Source organism: Hyla sarda, chromosome 8 (genome assembly GCF_029499605.1).
Source record: "Hyla sarda isolate aHylSar1 chromosome 8, aHylSar1.hap1, whole genome shotgun sequence".
Lineage (NCBI taxonomy): Eukaryota > Metazoa > Chordata > Amphibia > Anura > Hylidae > Hyla > Hyla sarda.
The window spans coordinates 56,655,212-56,668,697 of NC_079196.1; the positions used below are offsets into that span (position 1 = coordinate 56,655,212).

The 13,486-nt window shown below is 43.3% G+C and overlaps 1 protein-coding gene across 4 annotated transcripts in view; it reads right to left on the reverse strand.

Moving 5' to 3' along the window:
* Positions 1–13,486, reverse strand: part of OLA1 (Obg like ATPase 1) — a 292,645-nt gene that overhangs the window by 172,734 nt on the left and 106,425 nt on the right. For all 4 annotated transcript variants that reach the window (XM_056534098.1, XM_056534095.1, XM_056534096.1 and 1 more), the window contains 2 exons: positions 11,710–11,853; positions 10,162–10,289 (listed from right to left, as the gene is read on the reverse strand). In XM_056534098.1, coding sequence (XP_056390073.1) covers positions 10,162–10,289; positions 11,710–11,853 — 272 coding nt within the window. The remainder of the gene's footprint in view (positions 1–10,161; positions 10,290–11,709; positions 11,854–13,486) is intronic.

The window sequence follows — 13,486 nt, forward strand, 5'->3', positions numbered from 1 at the left end:
AAATACAAGCTAGACGTGTTTTCAGGCAGCCAACATTTAAAGGGGTACTCAGACATCACGTAAAAAAAAAAATGCTGATACACAAAGCATTGCCCAGTACAATAATTCCCCAAATATAGTCCTTTCCCTCAGCTCTTCATCACAGCAATCCTACCCTCCCTACTCCCATCACACAACAATCATGCCTGTTCCCAGCCCAGGACTGCACAAGAACATTTTCTACACAGCAAACTCTCTCTCTACACTGCAACTCTACAAAAGCTGCTCTATTCATTTCTTGTCTGCTCCACTGCTTGTGGCATCATTGTGACGTATGCCATAAACACATCTCATTCTTCCTTCAAAAGATATACAGTGGTCCCACAACATACGATGGCAATTGGTTCCAGGCTAACCATTGTTTGTTGAAACCATTGTAAGTTGAGGTATTCATACCAATGATACTCACATGTCCCCACTGCTCCGGCCTGTCAGTTCGCCGTTCCTCTGCCCTGCGCCGTCACTCTCCTTCATGGCGTTGCCGCTCACATCGCCCCTATTGGATGACAGGGCGGCTTGAGTGGCGACAGAGAGCAAAGACGCAGGGCAGCAGAGGAGCAGCGAACTGACTGGCCGGAGCGGCGGGGACATGTAAGTATCATTGAGTGGGGCACATGGGGCCCATTAAAGGCTATCCGGTGGTAGCTGAAGCAGTCAGCACTGCCAGATAGCCATTTTTGCAATGGCCCCGACACACAGAAGCAATGTATGTTGATGCTACCTTCAACATACGATGGCCGTTGAGAGGCCATCGTATGCTGAAACGATCGTATGTCGGGGCCATTGTATGTTGAGAGACCAGTGTACATGTATTTGTGTATGACAGAAAGATGATGATGTGGGCTGTAGAGGATGGTCAGAGGTGGTGATGTCACTCAGGAGGTGGAGCTACAGCTCACAGACAAGATCCAATCACACCTCCTGAGACAGCAGAGGAAGATGTCTCAAGAAAAAGAGTAAACAAGCTAGGGTGCTGCTGAGACAACACCACACTGAAAATAAAAAGGACTACACCACTTCCGGCCAGGGTAAATTCAGCCAAAGCACACTAAGGTATAGGTCTTGGATTATCGCTATTTAAAGACAATTTTCTGACACTAGAATACCTCTAAGTGAGGAGGCATTTCAGAAAACTCAGATGGCAACTTTTTCAACTGAAGCTTTTAAGGTCACTCATATATCCCTATAGAATCGAATTAACTTTCTACACTAAGCATAAGTGAAGGCTAGGAAAAAAGGTAAGTACAAAAAAAAAGTATGTACACGCACAACTGGTGCCATTTTTGTCACTGCATGATGAAAACCGTGAGCTTCGCTTTAACCAAACATGTCATATTAGGATGTTCACAAATTTAAAATATTTCTCACGTAGACGACTTCTGTAAGGTTGAAGCCTTGGCAGATGCCGGCTGATTTTGGCTCAGTTGCAGCTAAGGGAAAGTAGCATATCATGGGGCCGGCCATTCTAAAAAATGGCTGACAATGTAAAACAGACAAGTTGAATCCACCAGAGCCACTGTTTAGTAGCGTAATGTCCTAATTGAGCACATAGAAAAAGGTTGTCTCTGTAAACACTTCACTGTTTTTACCCATTGGTTTTACAATTACAGTAATGGGCCATACAACCATCGCACAAACTATGGTAAATCTGTTTTCCATACATGGATTAAAAAAAAGAAAAAAAGAAATAGAAAAAACAACCCTCCATCAGCTTAGAGTCACGCAATTCTTAATATAAAGGCTTTGATAAAGTTAGACACTATATTATAGTGAAGGAACTGGCACTGCATGGCAGCCCCTAGGGAGAAAATAGGATATAAAAAAGCAACAATCATTTCATAACTGCTACTACGGTAAATCTCTTTCCGACAAACTAAATAAAGATAGCATTGAAATCACCTGGGAGAGCGGGAGCTTTCAGAGGGTGAGCGCCTTACAGCACACTAAAGAATCACAACTAAATTGTCTCTTTACAGATAAAATATTATTGCCCATTTACTGTGTTTATTTCTAACACAGGCAATGTCCGGTGGATGGCAAAGGATAAGGCTGCTCCAACAGAAGTGACCAGCGTTACCGCTGATCCCAGACATTTAATCCCTTATATGGCGTAGTCAATAGCTGTAGCATCAAATGTGTTTTCAGAGGAAAGGGCCTGTGTCTGTCAGCCTTTTGCCACACCGTGGGCCTCTGGGCTGCATTTCACTATTTGGACCAGAGGCATGGCCTATATCCTGGGGTCTGATTTTTTCTGGGGTTGAATAAGTTAAGGCTTGAGGTCTAAATTAATTTAAGTCTGGTGTAAAGTTCGGAAACATTAAAGGCATATTCCAGGATCTAAGCTTTTACTCCATATCCAGAGAATAGGGGATAAAATGTCTGATCGCGGGGGGCCCTCCGTTGGGACCCCCACGATCTCCCTGCAGCACCCGCATTGTATGCGGGGCTGCGTCTCCAGTGTCTGATACTTCGGTTACTTTCGTAACGTCACGCCCCCTTCATTAATTCCTATGGAAGCGCCGATCATGCCTGAGAGCTGTACTCAGGGCTATTCAGTGCTCTCATAGAAATGAATGGAGCGTGTGCTGTCTACCAGTAGATGACACGCGCTCCTTACAGAGAGCCGGGGAACCGTCCCGGTGATGGCGGGGGGCCCTAGCGTCTGGACCCCACCCTTAAATCAGATACTTATCCCCTATCCCCCTAATTTCCTTTAAAATCTATTTCTATGTAGCAAACTCACACTTTCTGTCTTCTGTAAGGAGCCTAAGGGGGCCAATGACAATCTTGGCCCAGTGTAGAATTTATAGAATTATTGAATGGGAGGTCACACTGGCCTGTCTCCTGTCACCACGCAGCAGATAAACTCGGCCTCTGACAGCTAAAATCAGGTTGTCGCCATATATTTAGCAACTGATTGTTAAGTACCTTGTTTTATCTAGAAATGACAGATTCATGGATGTCTAAAGACATTTTGCATAATCTGATCTTTAAAAAGGTGAACATTAAGTCGTGTTACTCTCCGAGCCATGCCATGACAGCCAATCCATCTAGCTATTAATAGTGCGTATCATGTGACATGAACAGACAAGCATCTTGAAAATAGCATGTTCACTATAGCTGGGACCAGTAGTTCGGATGCCAGCTGGGATCTCCTTTCTGCAAAAGCTATGTAATTATTGGGGACAGTCTTACTTAGCAGCTCTATGGTGTAAATTACTTGTCCGAGACAGACCATGTCGATGGGTAGCCAGTAACAAAAGGATTAGCATAACTCTTAAGAACATGAACACCAAAAACACACAAGTGGATAAACACAGCTTACATGGAAGATGCCGTGGGGAGGTAGCAGCATTAGACATAGCTTCATACAGCTAAAACAAGTTGGTCACTGGCACTAGAGAACTGCTGGACGGAAAGCATTTGATCGCCTGTTATCAATCCTTATCCTCTAATAACAGGCACTTCCAGGTTGGCAATAGTGGCACATATTAAGGGGCTGTCAACTTCGTACAATTTTTAGAAGGGTCTATTGGCATTTAATAAATAGTATGGTTTAACCAAGAAAGGAAAACAAATAAATAAATAATAAACTCTAAAGTTGTACAATTTTCCAAAATAGTTTTTGCATTAATAAGATGGCTCGGCTTGCCATAGCTAACTAGAAATGCTCATTGCACAAGCCCAGAGCATTAAAAAAAAATCTATTTTTTGGTTATGTGATCACTGAAGATAGTCTGCCCCTATAGGTAGCTCGCCCCGTGTAGGTAACACCCGCCCTGTACGCAGGACCCTCCCATTTAGGGAGTTTGCCCCTGTTGGCAGATGGTTCTTATATAATGTAATGTTGGCAACCCTGTTCTTTATTAAAATGTAGCTTTGCCTCCCATTCTCTCAAGCACTGGCTGGGCAGCTTCCCCCTCCATAAAATGCCATCCGATGGAGGAGCATGTTACAATGCATGTCACCCTGCCTCCTCCACTGCGCCTGTGCTCCTTACTTGAGCGCAGTGTAAAGCTATGGAGGAAGTAGAGTGACGTGTATCATCACATACTTCTCCATAGAATGTCATGTTTTCACCAGGGAAGCTGTCCAGCCAGCACATGGGCACTGGACAGTGGGAGTGGATAGTAAATTTTTACAGAGAATTGGGCCGCAGATAGTGTGCAGCACAAGTGCCGTCGACAACATACCGGTTGAAAAATGCTGACCTAGGCACAAGGACAAAATTCTTGGTTGCAATGGAGACCTGACATCTCGGATTTGTTGAGCCCTGGCGTAATCATATGATCACTACAGTCCATGACCATGGCATAATTACGGAGATTTTACATATCAATAAGGGTACTGTATTTCCCAATGACTGAATCAAAGCAAATCCCTCTGCAGTCAGCTCTAAGGATCTAGAAGGACCCCAGGACTGTCTTTTTGTAAGCTTGCTATTAGGGCACTATAGATGTTGACCTTAAATCAGCCTGTGTCATGTCTTGCATACAGTAGTATAATACTATTTTGCAACTGTTTTATATTTCTAGAACTCCTTAATGGGATGAAAAAATGCAATGAACAAAAAGCAACAATAAAAACAATTTAGTATGAGATACAATGCCAGAAATATTTGCTTATTTATTAAAGAGGGAAAACTAAAAAAAAAAAAATGGCATTGACATTAGTATTCAAACCCTTTACTTAGTTGGAGCCCCTTTGGCAGCGACTACATCATGCGGTCATCTTGGAGATGTTGCCACAATGTTTGCCCATGTGAATTTGGAGATTTTCTGCAATTCTCATCTGCAGATCCTCTCAAGCTCTAGATGGGACCATCGGTGGAAGCCATTTTCAGGTCTCTCCAGAGATGTTCGATTGGGTTCAGGTCAGGAAGAGTTGTTCCAAACTTCTTCCATTTAAAAATTATGGAGCTCACAGTGCTGTTATTTTCCAAAATCACAATTGCGCAATAATGCAAATAACCGTAAAATTGTACTATTTTAACTGTCCTTTTGAAACATAGCTGTAAAATTGGTGGTAGTACTGCATCATGCTAAGGCTATGTTCACACAGCATGAAGACAACTTGTATGGCAGGATAAAAAAAAAATTCTTTGCACTGGCACTGCTCTCTAGCGATTAATTTCAGATATAAATCTGGTATTCATGTATCAAGTGAATTTTATTGACACATTAAAATAATAAAAAGCAAAGAACAATGTGCAAGACGCGTTTCGGGAGTAACTTTTCCCTTTTTCAGTTGCAAAAGGGGTTATCTGAGGTATACCATAATAGAACCCTTTTAAATACAGTCATTTCTGGTGCCAAAAGGAGGGGTCAAGGTGAACAACATAATGACACCGATAGCGCTTTTGCAGAATATTTGCACATAAAATATAATAAAGACACAATTAATACTTTCAAAAGCAAATAAAAGAATAAAAGAACATATCAGAGATCGTTAGATAAATCGAAGCGAGGCTTGAATATTCAAGGATGAAGCTGAGGCTAGGACGTGATGTACTCTGTAGTTTGTTTTGAATTGCTCGCTATTTTATTCATAAAAATGAGTGACCAATCACGGTGCTGGCTGGCAGCTGACGTCACCTATGATAGAACGTGAACCAGCTTTCGCTTTGTTTGGTCACGTGATCGGGAGCCAGTCAATGGTGGTTTACCAGAGGTGTGTTTGAAAGAAGAAACTGGCCAATCACCAAATGTACAGACCAGTCTGATGTCTCTATATTGGTGTAACCAATCGGCTATTAACTAGTGGCCAATCAGAAACGCACCTACTACAAACACGGAGCGAGGGAAAACTTGAATATATAATTTTGACTAAGTGATCGCGCATTTGCGCCATCGATGATGTATGAAATTGATTGTATTGACCAATCATCTTGCCTGTGTCCTGAGACTTCATTGGTGGGAACGGTGTCTAGAGGTAGCCAATAGGGTTCATGCCGGCCACTGTATGGCAGCCAGAGGACTGCCTACTAGAACAGTCAAAAGGGTGGCAAAAGGAAACAACTTCTTGATCTTTAATCCCAGTGAAAGAAATACTTTTAAATGGTGGACTGTGTGCGGTTCTTCAAGTCCTTGTGGATATTACTCTGTGTTCAATATTTTCATTTAAACTCTGTGGAATCAGGGTTTTAAGCTTGAATATCCAAAAGCACCCTCTACTACAGAGCTGTGTGTATCGTCTGTGGCAGGTCACTGAGATATTTTCTATTGGCAATACTGTGAAGTTGGAGAAGTTGCAGTTGTGCTGGATGGAAGCATTTTGGGACACACTATGCAGTTGGTAACCAGTTTTTACATTAAAGCGATGTTTGTTCAGTCGGGCGCTCAGGGTTTGGGTAGTGCGTCCTACATATTGGATGCCGCAGGGGCATTCTAGCAAGTAGATCACATAAGATGATTTGCATGACATCATGGTTTTAATTTTGTACGTTTCTCCATTAATCTTGGATCCAAATTCTTTGCCATGATTTTTAATGTTCAGGCAGTATTTATAGCACTGTAAATGCTGCCTGAACATTAAAAATCGTTGCAAAGAATTGTTAACAAGTCTATGTTAACAAGTCGAAACGCATTGGTGCGTTTCATGTGTGCTTTATCCTTTGTTTGTTACACTTGGATTTTTAACATGTTCTAAATAAACCTTGGATTTTTTACAGACTGGAAGCCGGAAGTTCATCCTTGTTTTCTGCCTTCACTTTACCAGAGCTTGTTAGCTGAGCTGTGATTGGTTGCTGTGGAAAAATCACTCCACTTTTTCTCTCACACAGTTTGATAAATCTGCGCCAATGTGTTTTGAAAAGACAGAAATTCTGCTCAAATTATGCTTTTGCAGAATTTAGCTTTTCTGCTCGGAATATGAGTGGAATAGCAGAATTTTCGTCATGTGAACATAGACTAACTATACGCCACGTATGTGTAGAAACATCTCATAGATGATCAAGAGAAATGAGGGGCCCCAGAGCAAAACTTGTGTCAATTGTCATAGCAAAGGGTCTGAAAATTTATGTCTATGCAAAATCTTATTTCCTTTTGAATAAATTTGGGGTATTGAGTGCAGAATATTAGATTTTCAGGGGTCCCACTCCCAGTACTTACAGTTGTTTATAGGAACCATCAACTTTTAAACCTCTTTGACTATATGGATGCAGGGAATTGGGAGCTCTGTATCTTATGATACATTTAAAGTGTTACTTCCAGTCAAGTCAAAAGTTAAGATTGCACTGGGTCTCAGCCCTGACACCTGCTGCGATCTCGAGTTATAACCAGGTAAAGTGCATGGCAGCGCTTCACTGCCTTCACTATCCGATCCAATTTATTAACTCCTTTATTGTCTATAGAGTGCATGGGCCAGATTTGACAGATAGTCAGGGAGAGAAGCTTGCTGCTGCACAGTTAACCAAGCTATAACTTATGATCGATGCCTTCTATACTTTTAGGATGTTAAAAGTTTATGTTAAAGAAGCACTCCAAATATATATATATATATGCATATTTTATATATATATATATATATATATATATATATATATATTTTTTTTTTTTTTTCCTGCTTGTAGGCCATTATCAGAAAATAATGTAGAGTTTTTGTGCATGCCTTTTTATTCTCTCTTTTTGCTGATGTATCCTCTGGCTTTGGGTGGGTAGTTTTATCGTAGCTAGTGATCACCCAGGTGAGCGTAGAATCACAAGTGGATTGGTGTCTATTCCTTTTACATGCAGCTCTGATACATTTTCTTACTCAAAGAACATTTTTGAGAGAAATATTGCCATGAAGAGAACGTGATTTGAGGTCTTTTAGGCTGTGTTCACACGCTGAATTTTCAAACTATTTTTTTTTTTTTGGGTACACACATTTTTACTGCATTATAGACTGTGTTCACACGTTGTGGCTAATAAGCTGTACCATAGCTAATTACTACGTGATTTTAGTCCACAAATGGTCAAAAATCTCAGTAAAAATGATGTGATATACAGTAATTATGCAAAGCCCAGTTAAATGCATAATTTTTACTACAATTTCAGCGAAATGCGGCAAAACCACATGTTGTAAATAGCTGTGGTACCACTAGTTAGCTAAAACTTGTATTTTTGCAGTAATTTTCCAAAATTGTGATCAGTCGTGATTTGGGAAAAATTACAGCAAAAACTGAAAAAAAACTGCAAGAAATGCAATATGTGAACACAGCCTCAGGGAAAAGGTGGGGAGGGGTATGGGAGTAGGAGCAATACGGTAGGTGATGACGTCATCCTCTAGTCCACAGGAAGTCAGAGTCTGACCTGTCGGAACAGATAGGCCTTGTTCACATGTCTGAATTTCCGCGCCAGATTCCGCATTCATTCTTTCTGCAGGCACCACACGGAATATATAGCCGTCTATGAGATGGCACGTTCCTGTTTGGTCCTAGCGACGGGAAATTATGCTGGCACCCACAGACACCAGAATGTACGCACAGAGATTTTCCGTGTGGACATTCAAGAGTGTGAACATGGTCTTGGGTACCTTGGAGAGTCAGGAATGGGATTACATGGCCAAATTAGAGTAATAAAACACATGGACGCAGCTGTACTGTGTGAGGGAAGTCAACTTGTTATATGTTTTTATATACGTTTTCATATACTCCTTTTATATTTTATTCTCCATGTTGTATATCATCAACAATGTTGTCTATATGCCACCATCTTGTCTGTATTTCTTTCATTATGAACTAATTATGAACTTCAATAGCAATTATGGCCAGGAAGTCTGTGATTCAAGGTTACAATTGCTGAGCTTACAGGAAAGCTTCAAGGCTATTTGCCGTATTTTTCGCCGTATAAGACGCACTTTTTCTTCCCCAAAACTGGGGGGAAAGAGTCGGTGCATCTTATACGGCGAATACACCCCTATCGCGGCGGTACCTGCGGCAATCAACGGCCGGGACCCGCGGCTAATACAGGACATCACCGATCGCGGTGATGCCCTGTATTATCCCTTCAGACGCGGCGATCAAAGCTGACCGCCGCGTCTGAAGGGAAAGTGACACTAACCCGGCTGTTCAGTCGGGCTGTTCGGGACCGCCGCGATTTCACCGCGGCGGTCCAGAACAGCCCGACTGAGTAGCCGGGTTAGTGCTTACAGGACACCGGGAGGGACCTTACCTGCCTCCTCGGTGTCTTCTCCGTTCAGGGATCCCCTGTATGGCCGGCGCTCTCCTTCCTCGTCATCACGTCGTCGCGTACGTGCGTCGGAGTGCGTAACGATGTGAGGTCGGCGACGGAGAGCGAGGATACCCGGCCGGCAGCAGAGACGTTCCGGAGCGACGGGTACACGGCGACAGCGATGGAGCGACATCCAGGGCAGCGGTGACGGGTCCGGAGCGGCGGGGACACGTGAGTATTACCTCCTATGCAGTCGTCTTCAATCTGCGGACCTCCAGATGTTGCAAAACTACAACTCCCAGCATGCCCGGACAGCCAACGGCTGTCCGGGCATGCTGGGAGTTGTAGTTTTGCAACATCTGGAGGTCCGCAGGTTGAAGACCACTATTGGGTTCAAAATCTTTATTTTTTTAGATTTTGCACCTATAAATTGGGTGCGTCTTATACACCGGTGCGTCCTATAGGGCAAAAAATACGGTAGTTTGAAGCCTTAAACACATCATCCATCCTGCTTAGAGATAAGACAGCCATGTGATAATGTATAATCTGGAAGTGTGCCGTCCTTTCATGTACGTCTATAAGAATTTGGTTTCTGTAGTAAAAAAAAAGTCAGAAGAGTCTGTATACAGCTTTGGAGTCTGTGTCTTTCCTTCTCCTCCTAGGCCGTCACTTATAACTACTGATTCAGGATCAAACGACATATTTGAAGGAATCCATTGAATTCCCTAACAACTGGAATAAAAGAAATGTTGCTGTAGGGATAGATAGTATGTTTTTGGGGAAAAACTGGAATGCTTCTTTAATGACAGTGATGCTTTAAATAATTATTCACTGCAGAACCCTGGATTTCTTTAGATTGAAAACAATAAGTGACCCTAATAGGTCTCAGTTGATGTTTTGTTTCAATGATTTTGGCATTTAGAAAACTGTACACTTTTAGCTTGGATATAGAAGATCAGATGTTACTTACGCATGAGATGAAATATTCCATCACAGGCACTGATGTTAGACAGGAAGGCATTCCCCAAGCCTTGGCCCGCACTGGCCCCTTTCACAAGGCCAGCAATGTCCACCACATTCAGAAATGCTGGAATTTTGCTTTAGAGTAAATAAATAGAATTATTATAGAAAGATTAGATCATTGCAAGAAACAACATTTTTGCCATTTCTAACCACTGGATCACCTATACATATAGAGCAGTAGTCTCGAAACTGTGGACCTACAGATGTTGCAAAACTACAACTCCCAGAATGCCCGAACGGGAGTTGTTTTCCACCATGCAGAGGTCCACAGTTTAAAGACCACTGAGATGGAGCATACAGAGTTAGGAGGGCAGCCCTATTATGGCTAGCTTTACGGTAAGAAGCAAAGACTGTAAACAATTATGATACGGTCCCACAATATAGCTGCTGCATACTATGGGGAGGAAAAATCTAGGCTTGGATTATGTATTAAATGGGAGAACACTTGGGACGACTGACAAGGAAAAGGACTTGGGAGTCTTAGTTAACAGTAAATTTAGCTGTAGTGACCAGTGTTGGGCAGCTGCTGCCAAGGCTAATAAAATCATGGGGTGCATCAGTAGGGGCATAGATGCCCATGACAAGAAAATACTTCTACTGCTGTACAAATCACTAGTCAGACCACACATAGAATACTGTGTACAGTATTGGGCACCAGTGTACAAGAAAGATATAGTGGAGCTGGAGAGGGTTCAAAGACGGGCAACCAGAGTAATACGGGGAATGGGAGGACTACAGTGCCCAGAAAGATTATCAGAATTAGGGTTATTTAGTTTATAAAAAAGAAGGCTTAGGGGCGACCTAATAACTATGTATAAATATATCAGGGGGCAGTACAGAGATTTCTCTCATGATCTATTTATACCCAGGACTGTATCTATAACAAGGGGGCATCCTCTACGTCTTGAGGAAAGAAGGTTTCTACACCAGCATAGACGGGGGTTCTTTACTGTAAGAGCAGTGAGACTACAGAACACTCTGCCAGAGGAGGTGGTCATGGTGATCTCTGTAAGAGAGTTCAAAAGGGGTCTGGATGCATTTTTGGAGAGTTATACCATTGTTGTGGATTCTAGATTTATAGGGACAAAACGTTGATCCAGGGTTTTATTCTGACATATTTGGAGTCGGGAAGGAATTTTTACCTCTAGTATGAGGGTTTTTTGCCTTCCTCTGGATCAACTCAGTAGGGACTCATTAGGGGTATAGGTTGAACTTGATGGACTCTTTTTTTCAACCTTATGAACTATGTTACTATGTTACTGACAGACCCACACCATTTTGCCAGTAATATAGCCGTTTCATGGGCATGACTGCAGTTACTGGCCAAAATATATGGGTTTAATTGCACGTGGTGGCAGCAACATGGGACCGTACCCTTATACTTTTGTTTAGCACTATACAGATCACACAACACAAGCAAAGACAGACCTCACTTTCAGTGAACATCAGTGCAAACAATCATTCCACTCGTGTGTTTGAAAGGAGAATCTCATACCTTGCCGGCTTGTGATATTGGCACAGAAAATCATATCTCTCATCTGGGATGGGCACCCTGCTCTCATTTGGATTAATAGTGCAAAATGGAAAGTTCTCCGCTGAAGCCTGGCTCTTCGTCAACACATTAAAGAAAGTTGATTTCCTGTTAAAGTAAAGAGAAGGCGTGAGGTATCAATTTTATGGGTTATCTGAGAAATCCTGTACACTGCGGGCTCATAATAAAGCAGGTTAACATCAAATAGCAATACTGTGCAGATTCTTTCACCCACTCTAAAAACATATTAAGACAAAACTTAAAATTCTTCTGACATGGCAAAATTTTTGTACCAAAGCAGGATCACCATAAGCTTAGGTTAACCTAATATTTATACTGTGTCAAAAACTGGAGTCTGTCTAGTTAGATGTGATGTGAATAGCATATGTGACTCGAACAATCACACTGCCCGCCACAATCAAAAAACTTTTTATATGTTGTACATCTTGGGTAGGGATGTCCCGATACCGATACTAGCCATTTTCCTGGTATCGGGGACTCGTTCAAAGTCACAGATACCAAATCCGATACCTTCTGCCGTCCCGCTGCCCCGTTTTCCCATCCTCCCGTCCACATCATGGCGTTCCATGGTGGATCGTGTGACACACACGTCACTCCACCTCCTCCCCTGCGCCCAGTGTAACGCTATGGAGGAAGCAGAGTGACGTGTATGTCACATGCTCCTCCATAGAACGCCATGATGCGGACGGGAGAACAGGGAAGCAGCACCAGTCAGAGGACAGCCGCAGGTGAGCTGTCTACAAGGGTGGGGGCTGCGGTCTACAGGGGGCCTGCCACTAATGTCTAAAGGGGGGGCCCTGCTGTTTACAAGGGGGGCTGTGGTCTACAGGGGGCCTGCTACTAATGTCTAAAGGGGGGGGGCCCTGCTGTTTACAAGGGGGCAGCGGTCTACAGGGGGGCTGCTACTAACATATACAGGGGGGCTGCTGTCTAAAGGGGGCTTGCTGTCTACAAGGTGGGCTGCGCTCTACAAGGGGGGCTGCACTCTACAGGAGGGTTGGCAATAACTTCTGCAGGGGGGCTTGCTGTATACACAGGGGGGCTGCAGTCTACAGAGGGGGTTGCTACTAAAATCTCCAGGGGGGCTTGCTGTCTAAAAGGGGGGCTGCGATCTACAGGAGGGCTCTGGTCAAAAAGAAAGGCTCCGTGGGCAGGTCCATGTCTTGCCTGTTTCTCCTGCCCCTCTGGAATAGGTTCAGCTGGGACAAGTGGGACAGCTCCATCCCTTACAACTGGAACACTCCCTGGTTCTATGGGGATGTTGTCCGGTTCATAAGGGAACATCAACTGGAGGGACTCAAGCCCGACCTGTGGAAGCCTAAGACTGTTTATAAGCTCATCAGAGCTAAGGCCTTGCAGGGCTCCCTAAGGCCACTGCAAAGACTGTTTGGGACAATGTGGTGTCTGCAAGGCTAACCAATAGACAAAAGGACTTGTTGTTGATGGCCATTCAGGTGGAACTCTCTCTGAGGTCATTTATGCATGCCTGTGGCCAGTGCAAAACCAGGAACTGCCCTAGGTTCCCCTATGTGGAGGAAACATCTATGCACGTCTTATGGCAGTGCCCCTTTGCGCAGGGTCTATTAAACACCCAGGAGCTTGAACTTAGAGGCTCGGTACACAGGAACAACTTATCGTAACATTTGGTGCTTTATGGACTTTTTCCTTCCTGGGGTTCACGACATGGAGACCATACTGGAGGCCTGGTGCCTTATGAACT